Source organism: Loxodonta africana, chromosome 4, assembly GCF_030014295.1.
Source record: "Loxodonta africana isolate mLoxAfr1 chromosome 4, mLoxAfr1.hap2, whole genome shotgun sequence".
NCBI lineage: Eukaryota > Metazoa > Chordata > Mammalia > Proboscidea > Elephantidae > Loxodonta > Loxodonta africana.
In genome coordinates, this window is record NC_087345.1 from 48892440 (window position 1) to 48905793 (window position 13354).

General features: G+C 37.1%; 1 protein-coding gene across 1 annotated transcript in view; it reads right to left on the reverse strand.

Moving 5' to 3' along the window:
* The window catches only part of LRRIQ1 (leucine rich repeats and IQ motif containing 1), a 213756-nt gene that overhangs the window by 26202 nt on the left and 174200 nt on the right, over window positions 1–13354 (reverse strand). Inside the window, exon 23 of the mRNA XM_064283772.1 lies at window positions 44–173. Coding sequence (XP_064139842.1) covers window positions 44–173 — 130 coding nt within the window. The remainder of the gene's footprint in view (window positions 1–43; window positions 174–13354) is intronic.

Here is a 13354-nt window from a genome sequence, read left to right on the forward strand (position 1 = left end):
ATATTTACAATACAAAAATCTAATTTAAAGGAAATGACCTCACCATTTCATATTTCTGGAACTAGTGGTTTCATGAACCCCAACCTGTGTGTGAAGCCATTGGTATGTATATTCTCTGCTCCTTTCCATTTTTTCATTTGTACTGGTACCCTTGCAGAAAAGTTCTTCCTTACCTAGGGAAGAAATATGGAACTTTTGTTATTTAAAGAGATCAAGCTTTGGCCAACAGTTTAGTCTAGGCTAACAATTTTTTTTTTTTTTTTACATTTTATTGTGTTCTAGGTGAAAGGTTACACAGCAAATTAATTTCTAATTCAACAATTCATACACAAATTGTTCCGTGACATTGGTTGCTATGCCTACATTGTGTCAACACTCTCCCCATTTCCAATCTGTCTTCCCCGAATCATCTGCCCAGTTTCCCTGCCCCCCTTGCTTTCTCATCTTTCTATTTGGGAAAATGTTGCCTGTTTGGTCTTGTATAGTTGACTGTTTTAAGCAAAACATACCTCAGAGATGTTACTGTTTGTTTTATAGCCCTATCTGTTATTTGGCTGACAGGTGACTTCTGGGAGTGGCTTCAGTTCCAGGTTAAAAGGGTATCTTAGGGCAGTAGTCTCAGGGGTTCTTCTAGTTTCTATCAGGCCAGCAAGTCTGGCCTTTTTTATGCATTTGAGTTTAGTTCTATGTTTTTCTTGCATTCTAACTGGGACCTTCTATTGTGTCCCTGGTCAGAGTGGTAGGTAGTGGTAGCTGGGCACCATCTAGTCCTTCTGGTCTCAGGCTAGAAGAGGCTGTGTTACATGTGGGCCGTTAGTCCTGTGGACTAATTGTTTCCCTGAGTCTTTGGTTTCCTTCACTCTCCTTTGCTTCAGATAGGAGGAAACGAATAGTTGTATCTTCGATGGTTGCTCACAAGCCTTTAAGACCCCAGACACTGTTCACCAAATTAGGATGCAGAATATTATCTTTACGAACTATTTTACACCAATTGGCCTAGATGTCCCCTTATACTTCAAGCCCAGTAACTCAGTCCCATGAGGTGCTTGGCCATGCCTAAGAAGCTTCCATAACTCTGCCCCTATGTGCTCTTTTATAGATATGAATATATATATAGCACATACAAATATGTATATTCAAATGCCCACAACTATACCCATATAGGCATGTGCATGTACTCCTATACACCCTTCCAAACCTATGCAGCTTACATATCTACCTCTGTAACCACTCACATATCTTTGGTTGTTGTTGGAGAATTGTATGTTATAGCATTTACCATAGTTGTCCTTTATTCTTGCATACCTCTCAGTGTCTTCATTTACCTTGGTCATGTTACACTGACTTCCTTCATACTGTGTACTGCCTTTCCCTTCACTAGAATTAAGATGTGTCTAATATCTAGTAAGTGATTCTCCCTCCCTCTCTATCCCATTCTTGGTAACCGTCAAAGAATATTGCTTTCTGTATGTAAACCTATTCTTGACTTTTTACAAAAGTGGTATCATACAATATTTGTCCTTTTGTGATTGCCCTATTTCACTCAGCATAATGTCCTCCAGATTCATCCATGTTATAAGTTGTTTCACGTATTCATCATTATTCTTTACCGTTTCATAGCATTTCATTGTAGGTATGTACCACATTTTGTTCATCCATTCATCCACTGATGAGCACTTAGGTTGTTTCCATCTCTTTGCTACTGTTTATTCACTGTTGCAATGAATATGGGTGTGCATATGTTTGTTCATGTCACTGCTCTTCTTTCTCTAGGATATATAACTAGAAGTTGGATTGCTAGAACATATGGTATTTCTATTTCTAGTTTTTTGTGGAAGCATCATACCTTTTTCCATAGTGGTTGTAGGCTAATCATTTTATCGTAAGAAACAACAATAACAAAAAGACTAATTTATGGGAGCTAAATCATGTGTAAGAAAAATAATGCCAGTCACTTTCAACTTTAAATTTTTCTTGCTTTAATTTCAAACCCACATATTTTTAAATAAAAGGAAGTATTTTAATGCAACCACCATTTTGTAGGGTCTGTTTTTCAGTCTTTTAATTTGTAAAATCAGAGGTTATTTGTGGTAGATGGTGAAGTTCTTCTAACATAAAGAGAATATCTGTTCACTACCATTTTCACTATCTCTATGATATAGAAACTATTTCAAAGATGAAGAGAAAGCATACAATGAAGACGAGTGTGGAAAAATATGTAACATAAAATATTATACCAGTTAAACCCATTGCCATTGAGTTGATTGTGAATTATAGCAGCCGTATAGGACAGAGTAGAACTGCCTTATAGGATTTTTCCAAGGAGTGGCTGGTGGATTCAACCTACTGACCATTTGGTTAGCAACCAAGCTTTAAACCACTGTGCCACTAGGGCTCCCCAGGTAACAAAACAAGGTAACAAATATGAAATTAAACAAAATAGTAAAAAAGAAGAACACAATCCTTATATTGATGTGTAAAAATTATTGTAGAAATGTTAGTGTTCGGAAAAAAAAAAACAAAAAAAACTCCAAATATTGCGGTGCTGATGTCATGTATTTCAGAGTTACACTGAAGGCCTTTCTCTTTGGACCTAATCTTTTAGATCGCTTCTTGTTTTGGTGCTTTCAACATGTTTTAGGGACTTGTTAGTATTGTAGGCTCGATTGAAGATATATCAGAAAAAAATACCTCTTGAAAACTAACTCATGATAATCAAACTCTCATGAATCCTATAGTTTAAAAACTGCTATTTAAAATGTAAATTCATTAACTTTAAACTTTCTTTCACTATAGATCATTTTTACAAGTTCTTTGGAAAACAAATGAAGTTATAAGGCCTGTTTTGAATGCTTAATGTGTGTGTGTACACACATTCACATATATAGACACATGTTAGCATTTGTCATTCTGAATATGCTGAGGATAACATATCTACTTGTCTTTTTCCCTACAAAGTTGCTACCATGATTAGCAAAATGAATCTAATTTTCAATCCAAAGAGATACTGGACCCAGCTATCAGGAAAACTGAAAATCAGGATGTATTGTTTCTCTAAACTCTGATACTTGGTAAAGTTAAATTTATGTTACTTCTCATGCCACCTTATGTTTTTAACATGGCCACAGGCTTTGTGTCCTGAGCTCAAGCCAACCACTCCATAGCTGTTACAATTGAAGGAATAATTATTCACATGCAAGAGCTAACAATTGAATCCATGGCCAGACATCATTTTGATAAAAGCCTTATAGGTATACAGAAACTAAAACAAAGGAAAGAATTGGTGTTGCTACAGTCAGGTACTACAGAGTACTAAGTCTCTTCTGCAGCAGACTCCTGGGCTTTCTTGGCTGCATCAGGCCAGATGCTGGACCCATAAGCACTGTAACAGAAAATGCCGAGGACTCAGGGACCCCAATAGTTAACTGAGCCCATGACCAGAAGCTTACCTACTCTTGACATGTAGAGAATTCTGTTGTAATAAGTGTACTTTTCCCCCACATGTCCGTCAGTTTGTCATACTTTGGGGACTTGTGTGTTTCTGTGATGTTGGAAGCTATGCCACCAGTATTCAAACACCAGCAGGGTCACCCATGGTGGACAGGTTTCAGGTTAGCTTCCAGACTAAGACAGACTAGGGAGAAGGGCCCAGCAGTCTACTTCTGAAAGAATTAGCCAGTGAAAACCTTATGAATAGCAGTGGAACATTGTGTGATATAGTGCCAGCAGATGAGTCCCTCAGGTTGGAAGGCACTCAAAAGACAACTGGGGAAGAGCTGCCCCCTCAAAGTAGAGTCGACCTTAATGATGTGGATGGAGTCAAGCTTTCAAGACCTTCATTTGCTGATATGCCATGAATCAAAATGAGAAGAAACAGCTGCAAATATTCATTAATAATCAGAATGTGGAATGTACAAAATACAAATCTAGGAAAATTGGAAATTGTCAATAATGAAATGGACCGCATAAAGATCGATATCCTAGACATCAGTGGATAGGTATTGGTCGTTTTGACAATCATATAGTCTATTATGCAAGAAATGACAACTTGAAGAGGAATTGGGGGTCGCATTCATTGTCAAAAAGAACATTTCAAGATCCATCCTGAAGTACAATGCTGTCAGTGATAGGATAATATCCACATGCTTACCAGGAAGACCAGTTAATACGACTATTCAAATTTATGTGCCAACTACTAAGGCCAGGAAGAAACTGAAGATTTTTACCAACTTCTGCAGTCTGAAATTGATTGAACATGCAATCAGGATGCACTGATAGAAATGATGCTAGAGATAACATGATTGAATTTTGCAAGACCAGTGACTTCTTCAGCCCAAATACATTTTTTCAACAACATAAATGGAGTTGGACCTCGACAGATGGAACACAGGGGAATCAAATTGACTACGTCTGTAGAAAGAGACCATAGAAAAGCTCAATATCATCAGTCAGAACAAGGCAAGGGGCCAACCACAGATCAGATCAAGTTGAAACTGAAGAAAATTAGAACAAGTCCATGACAGCCAAAGTATGACCTTGAGCATATGCCTGAATTTAGAGACCATATCAAGACTAGATCTGATATACTGAACACTAACGACAGAAGACCAGACGAGTTGTGGAATGACATCAAGGACATCATACATGAAGAAAGCAAGAGGTCATTAAAAAGACAGAAGAGAAAGAAAAGGCCTAAATGGATGTCAGAAGAGACTCTAAAGCTTGCTCTTAAACGTCCAGTAGCTAAAGCAAAATGAAAAAAATGATGAAGTAAAAGAACGGAACAGAAGATTTCAAAGGGTGGCTCGAGAAGATAAAGTATTATGATTACATGTGCAAAGAGCTGGAGATTGAAAACTAAAAGGGAAGAACACACTTGGCATTTCTAAAGCTGGAAGAACTGAAGAAAAACTTCAAGCCTCAAGTTGCAATACTGAAGGATTCTATGGGGAAAATATTAAATGTCGCAGGAAGTATCAAAGAAAGATGGAAGGAATACACAGAGTCACTACACCAAAAAGAATTGGTCGACGTTCAACCATTTCAGTAAGTAACATATAATCAGGAACCAATGGTACTGAAGGAAGAACTCCAAGCTGCACTGAAGGCATTGGCAAAAAACAAGGCTCCAGGAATTGACAGAGTACCAATCAAGATGCTTCAACAATTGGATGCAGCACTAGAAATGCTCACTTGTGTATGCCAAGAAATTTGGAACACAGCTACCTGGCCAACCAACTGGAAGAGATCCGTATTTATGCCTACCCCCAAGAAAGGTGATCCAACCGAATGTGGAAATTATTGAACAATATCATTAACATCACATGCAAGCAAAATTTTGTTGAAGATCATTCAAAAGTGGCTACAGCAGTATATTGAAAGGCGGCTGCCAGAAATTTAAGCTAGATTTAGAAAAGGATGTGGAACCAGGGATATCATTGTTGATGTAAGGTGGATCCTGGATGAAGCAAAGAATACCAGAAGATGTTTATCTGTTTTATTGACTATCCTAAGGAATTTGACTTTGTGGATCATAACAAATTATGGATAACATTATGGAGAATGGGAATTCCAGAACACTTGATTGTGCTCATGAGGAATCTGTACATGGATCAAGAGGCAGCTATTCAGACAAAACAAGGGGATGCTACATAGTTTAAAGTCAGGAAAGGTGTGCATCAGGGTTGTATCTTTTCACCATACCTATTCAATCTGTATGCTGAGCAAATAATCTGAGAAGCTGGACTATATGAAGAACAGGGCATTAGGACTGGAGGAAGGATCATTAACAACCTGCGTTATGCAGATGACACTAGCTTGCTTGTTGAAAGTGAAGAGGACTTGAAGTACTTACTGATGAAGAGCAAAGACCACAGCCTTCAGTATGGATTACATCTTAACACAAGGAAAACAGAAATCCTCACAAGTAGACCAATGAACAACATCATGATAAACGGAGAAAAGATTGAAGTTGTCAAGGATTTTGTTTTACTTGGATCCACAATCAACAGCCATGGAAGCAAGAGTCAAGAAATTGAGACACATTGCATTGGGTGCTGCAAAAGACCTCTTTAAAGTATTGAAATACAAAGATGTCACCTTGAAGACTAAGGTGTACCTGACCCAAGCCATGGTGTTTTCATTTGCCTCATATGCATGCAAAAGCTGGACAATGAATAAAAAGACCAAAGAAGAATTGATGCCTTTGAATTGTGGTGTTACTGAAGAATACCGAATATACCACGGACTGCCAAGAGAATGAAAAAATCTGTCCTGGAAGCTCCTTAGAAGCAAGGATGGTGAGACTTTGTCTCACATACTTTGGACATGTTATCAGAAGGGATCAGTCCCTAGGGAAGGACATCATGCTTGGTAAAGTGGAAGGTCAGTGAAAAAGAGGAAGACCCTCAAAAAGGCGGATTGACACCGTGGCTGCAACAATGGGCTCAAGCATAACAACAATTGTGAGGATGGCACAGGACCAGGCAGTATGTTCTGTTGTGTACAGGACTGCTATGAGTCAGAACTGATTTGACAGCACCAAACAACAACGAGTGTACTTTTAGTTAAAAATAACAATCTGCCTTTGTGTATTTAAAAATAATGACAGATACTTGCAATTGTCACTTTTTTGATAGTCACTTTTACAGTACTCATTTTGGAATGTTTTCCTTAACTCTACGATAACACCTCATAAACCCTAAGTAGTTTTACGTCAGAACCCAGCCAAGGTTCTAAACAACAAGTTCTGAGTAAATAGGAGAGATTCACTGTAAGGTTCCAACTCATTAACAATTTTAACCCTGAGACATAGGTTTGCATGAGCTCAGTATAAGAAACAGTACAAGCACAGTGGTAAAACTGGAGAGATGTACTTGAAGACACTGCAATTCAAATGCTGGAGGAAGTGATTCTGTCTTGGCTAAACCACTTCAGGATTACTCCTATTATTGAGAAGAATATAAATTTTACTTTTTGGATGCTGCAGAAGAAATTCTCATTTTAGCATCTTGTGTAGGAACAATGATGATGAAGTAAAACAGCTGAACAGAAGATTCCAACGGGGAGCTTGAGAAGACAAAGTAAAATATTATAACGAAATGTGCAAAGACTTGGAGTTAGAAAACCAAAAAGAAGAACAAATCCAGCATTTCTTGAGCTAAAAGAATTAAAGAAAAAAATTCAAGCCTCAGGTTGCATTATTGAAGGATTGTATGGGCAAAATATCCAACGATGCAGGAGGCATCAAAAGAAGATGGAAGGAATACGTAGTCAGAGCACCAAAAAGAATTGGTCAACATACAACTATTTCAGGAGGTAGCATATGATCAAAAACTGATGGTACTGAAGGAATAAGTCCAAGCTGCCCTGAAGGTATTGGCAAAAAACAAGGCTCCAGGAACTGGCAGAACACCAATTCAGATGTTTCAACAAACGGATGCAGCACTGGAAGTGCTCACTCATCTATGCCATGAAATTTGGAAGACAGCTATCTGGCCAATCAAATGGAAGAGATCCATATTTGTGCCCATTCCAAAGAAAGATCATCCAACAGAATGTGGAAATTATCAAACAATATCATTAATATCACATGCAAGTAAAACTTTGCCGAAGACATTTTAAAAACGGTTGCAGCAGTGCATCAACAAGGAACTGCCAGAAATTCAAGCCGGATTCAAGTGTGTGTGGAATGAAGAATATCATTGCTGATGTCAGATGGATATTGCTTGAAAGTAGAGAACACCAGAAAGATGTTTACTATGTTTTATTGACCATGCAAAAGTATTTGTGTGGATCATAAAAAATTGTGGATAATGTTGCAAAGAATGGGAATTCCAGAACACATAATTGTGTTCATGAGGAACCTACACATAGACCAAGAGGTATTCATTCAAACAGAACAAGAGAATACTGCCTGGTTTAAAATCAGGAAAAGTGGGTGTCAGGGTTGTATCTTTTCACCATGCTTATTCAATCTGTATGCTGAGCAAATAATCTGAGAAACTGGACTATATGAAGAAGATAGTGACATCAGGATTGATGGAAGGCTCATTAACAACCTGCGATACGCAGATGACACAACCTTGTTTGCTGTAAGTGAAGAGGACTTGAAGAACTTACTGGTGAAGATCAGAGACTACAGCCTTCAGTGTGGATTAAACTTTTAACATAAAGAAAACAAAAATTTTCACAACTGGACCAATAAGCAATATTGTGATAAACTGAGAAAAGGTTGAAATTGTCAAGAATTTCATTTCACATAGATCCACAATCAACACTCATGGAAACGGCATTCAAGAAATCAAACGGTGTATTGCATTGGACAAATCTGTTGCAAAAGACCTCTTTTAAGTGTTAAAAAGCAAAGTTATCGCTTTGACGACTAAGGTGTGCCTGACCCAAGCTATAGGATTTTCAGTCATCTCATAAGCATGTGAAAGCTGGACAATGAATAAGGACGACTGAAGAAGAATTGATGCCTTTAAATTATGGTGTTGGTGAAGAATATTGAATGTCCCATGGAATGCCAGAAGAATGAACAAATCTGTTTTGGAAGAAGTACAGCCAGGATGTTGTTCCTTAGAACGGAGGATGGTGAGACTTTGTCTCACATAATTTGGACATGCTATCAGGAGGGATCAGTCCCTGGAGAAGGATATCATGCTTGGTAAACTAGAGGACTGGCCAGAAAGTGGAAGACCCTCAACGAACTGGATCAACACAATGGTTGCAACTAAGGGCTCAAACATAGCAACAATTGTGAGGATGATGAAGGACCCAGCAGTGTTTTGTTCTGTTTTACATAGGGTCGCTGGGTTGGAACCAACTTGATGGGCACTAACAACAACAACAGATTATTAACAGATGCTTATTAGTTTTGAGTCAGCCTGCTCAAAAAACTCCACCTTTCAGTTTTAGAAGCAGCATAACTTTCGTGCCTGTGGAACACTAAACCCTTTACCTATTCTCCTATCCTACTTCTCTGGTCTTGCTTTAACAATTTCCTGTATTAACAACCTAAAAATCAAGTCTTACTTTGATTTGTCCTCTAGTTACTACTGTATATGAGCTCCTTTACTTCAAAACAAAACTTTGGGTTATATTCTTTACAAAAACTCTGTTAAAGTTTATTTTTATTACACAAATAAAACTTCCTCTCTATAGACAATTTAAAAAATAGAGAAGAAGTAAAAGAAAAGAAAATCCATAAAAATCCCACTATCCAAATACAATGACTGGATAACATTTTAATGCATTTTTTTAAATAGTTGTGCTTAGTTTCCATAATTATATGTATTCAGTGTATGCTACTTTTCAGCTAGTATTATAACAAATGCAGTATTTGTAATGGAAATCTCATCTACCCTTGACCTTTGCCAAAGGGCCAAGAAGCAATTGAAATATCATCTTAAACATAGTTTTAAAGGTGGTACACTATTTTCTACCAACTTGCTACATAATAGGTTTTTATTTGTCTCATTTAATTAATCCATTTAAGGCACTCGATATAGTCTCTATTGTCAGGACGTTTTTAAAAATTTTCACCAATTAACTACATGTTTTGTGAGGTTATTCATATCACTGAGCCACTGGTCAACACTGGATATTAAATATTTTGAAGTTGTTGATAATTTAAGAGAACGATATTGTCTAATAATGGTCTTAATTTATGTGTCTTTACTGATAGAACATAAATTAAGACCATAATTAGACAATATCGTTCTCTTAAATTACCGACAACTTCAAAATATTTAATATCCAGTGTTGACCAGGGGCTCTTTACTGATAGAGAAACCCTGGTGGTGTAGTGGTTAAGAGCTACGGCTGCTAACCAAAAGGTCGGCAGTTCAAATCCACCAGGTGCTCCTTGGAAACTCTATGGGGCAGTTCTACTCTGTCCTATAGGGTCGCTATGAGTCAGAATCGACTCGATGGCACTGGGTTTGGTTTTTTGGTTTTACTGATACAGATATTGAACATTATTCTATTTGATTATTTACTAATTAAGGAGCCCTGATGGAGCAATGGTTAAGTGCTTGGTTCCTAACCCAAAGTTTGATGGTTCAAACCCAGCAGCCTCTCCATGGGAGAAAAGAACTGGCAATCTGCTCCTGTAAAGATTACAGCCTAGGAAACCCTATGGCGGCAGTTCTACTTTGTCAGATGGGGTCACTATGAGTTAAAATTGTCTCAATGGCACAATACAACAACAACATTGTGAAATATCTTATTTTTTCTCCTCATTTATCTACTGGTTCATAGTATTTACATTTTTGCTTCAAATAATCATTCATAATCCTTTATGTTATTATTGGTGCAAATACTTTTCCCCTGAGGTTTTTGTTTCTACCCTAATTTCAAAAGGGACAACTTATTTTTCATATACCCAAAAAATAGATGTATAGAATTATTAGCTAAATCTCTTCTAAACTATAGGTCATCCCTACCCCCCTCCCCCAACAGTCACAATTTACAGGTTTGTGTCACCTAATTCATTATACTACATGAGATAGAAGAAGATTTCAGGGACAAATTCTTCACCCTTCCAATATTTTGTCTTTGACACTACAAAAACTTTGTCAACAAAAATTCTTTAAGTTTGCTCCTTTTCTCTACTTCCATTCTCTTCTTAATTTACAGTAATCTGATTTTGACAAATTGAAATTGTCCTTAAGGCTTTAAACTCTCTTATCTAACAAATGTATTTATTCTTTATCTTCACTGACTTCTATGCTGAATTCAGCTACACTGACTTTTGTCTTAAAACTCTCTTCTTTGCAGGACTTTGAGAACCATACATAGAGTGCTCCCTTTCAGAATCCTTTAAAAATTCCTTTAGATGTTCGTACTCCCCATTCTATACTATCAAGGAGCTCCTACTCTATGCCTGGCACCATGCTGGATGCTGCTGGTAGTCAACTACATAGGTGTTGTTCCTTACCTCATGGGGCTGGCAGCCTACAGGATGAGGTATCACCAGCTTCCATCTTATTCTTGTTTTCATAGCTCATATTTCCAAATGAACTTCAGAATCACACCTTATTTTTATTTACTTCTGTATTTTCTTTTTCTTTTAACTTGTGCCAGCTTCCTAATTTTCACTGCCATTGCTCTTACTTTACTTCAGGCTCCATTTTGAACAGGTATGAGCAAGCATGTGTATGGTGATATATATGCAAAAGTACCTTTCTTACCTATCACCATTAAAGAAGTACCCCTTCTCCTAAGCCCAGCACCCTCAGCTTTCCATATACTCTAGGCTCTTTCCATCAATTTTACCTTTTCTCCTGTGTGTTTTCAGTCCTACTCAAAAAATGGCTCCTTTCAACCATTTTCTTTTTTTTTTTACATTCTTAAGTATTTCTCATTTTAAAAACCAAAAGAAAAAAACAAACAAAAAAAGGAAATCCTTTAATCCCCTTTGTCCCTACCTTCCCCTCCAGTTAATCTTCTCTCTCTCCTTCTGCAATCAGATAAGCTTTTCAAAATACTAACAAAGCTCTCAGTCTCTGCCTTAGCTCCCATTTTTGCTAGCCTACTGCAATATGGCTTCCTCCATATACCACTTCACTGGAATCTTTCAAGATCACCAATACTATTAAATCTTTGTGACTTTTTTTTAAAGTGCTTATCTTACTTGACTTCTCTACAGTATTGTACACTGTTGTCCACTTCTTCCTCCTAGAGAGGCCTGTTTCTTTTGGATTTTGCTTCATTATACTCTTTTGTTTCTCCTCTGAGCTCCAGACTAAGCTACAATTTTTTCAATGTCTTTTCTTTCCTTCTCAGCCCTTTAAGTCTCAGGTTTCTTCTCTGGGATTTCCTCCTGGCCCTGTTTATTCTTAGGCTACACTCTCCCTGTATGATTCTGTTCATTCAAGTTCTTCAATCCCTTTCCCTATCTCCTTCTGCATTCAAAGCCTCTACACTTAGGTTTCCACACATACCTCAAACCACGTATGTCCAAAAGTTGAACTCATATTTATCTTCCAAACTTTTCTCGGGTTTCTTGAAATGATAACACTATCATCAATGTACAACTCGGAATCAGAATGTCATCATAAACCCTCATTCTTCTTCACCCTCCAACTCCATACTTAACCTCCTAAATTGTTTGGAATCTGTCAAATCACCTTCATTCCTACTACCACTATTTTAGTTCAGGCTACCATCATCTCTTTTCTGGATTACTGTAAAAGCACTTTCATTGGCCTTTTTGCTTTTGGTCTTGCTCCCAGCTTATATGCCTACATATTGCAAATGATCTTCTTATAGCACAAATCTATTTCATAGATAAAACCCCTTCAATGGTTTTCCTTTGCTGTTGCATGATGTTCAAAGCTTTTTGCATACCATACAGGCTTTGGTTTATACCTTCAGATACATCTGTTAGGGTTTCTACCCCAATCTTCCAGACATATTGTAATTCCCCAAAGAGACTCACTGTCTTTTGCTTGTAAACCTTTACCCATGCTTATCTATCTATGCTTGGATTGTCCACTTCACCAGGCTAACTACTGCTCCTGTTTCAGATCTTAATTTAGAAATTCCATTCTTTGGGATAAATTCCCTAATCTTCTAACACCTTATTCAAATTATGTTAGGTTTGCTCATTCCAAAAGATACAAAACACACAAAATTGATAGTGCTCAACAAATGTGAATGAAATAAATGAATAATTGTCAAAGTGAGACAATATTCTTTCAGGTGCCCTGAAAATGTAGATGTTTTTAGCATGTAGCCCAAGCTGGGCATTGCAGAGGAAAACATGTATGTAAACCTGATACATTTAATTCTCATAACAGAAACCTCAGTTCTGAAAGTCAGAACTAGATTTGGATAAAAAATTGACAAATGTATTAAATTAAAAAAAATTCCTTAATATAAGGCTGTTTTATAAAATTTCCACCATGTACACCATCTTATAGGAAAGCGGTTCAGCCTTAAGAAGTTCACTAAAAGGAATGAAGTCCTTTTTTCAATTAATGGAAGTATTCTTTTCGTCATGAAAATCAGAGTAAAAGTTTTCATTAAACCCATATGCTTCAAATAAATCAGCTTTTTAAAATTTCAGTATACCATAATATTCTAGACTGTGGTAGATTAAGATTCAATTATCATTTAGGGCACACACACACACACAAAGAAGCTAATTATATTTTTATACATATGGCAGCTTTCCCAATACTATATTCTCTTCCCTTAATGGCTTTTCTCAGTAATATAATGAAATACTCTTGGTTTCATGACTGGAGATGAGTTCATTTCTGAAAGCTTTTGGAAGAAAAGGCATATGCTGAGTAAAACTCTTACGAATGGAAATATTTTTGGTAATGCTGATAAATGGTTGATT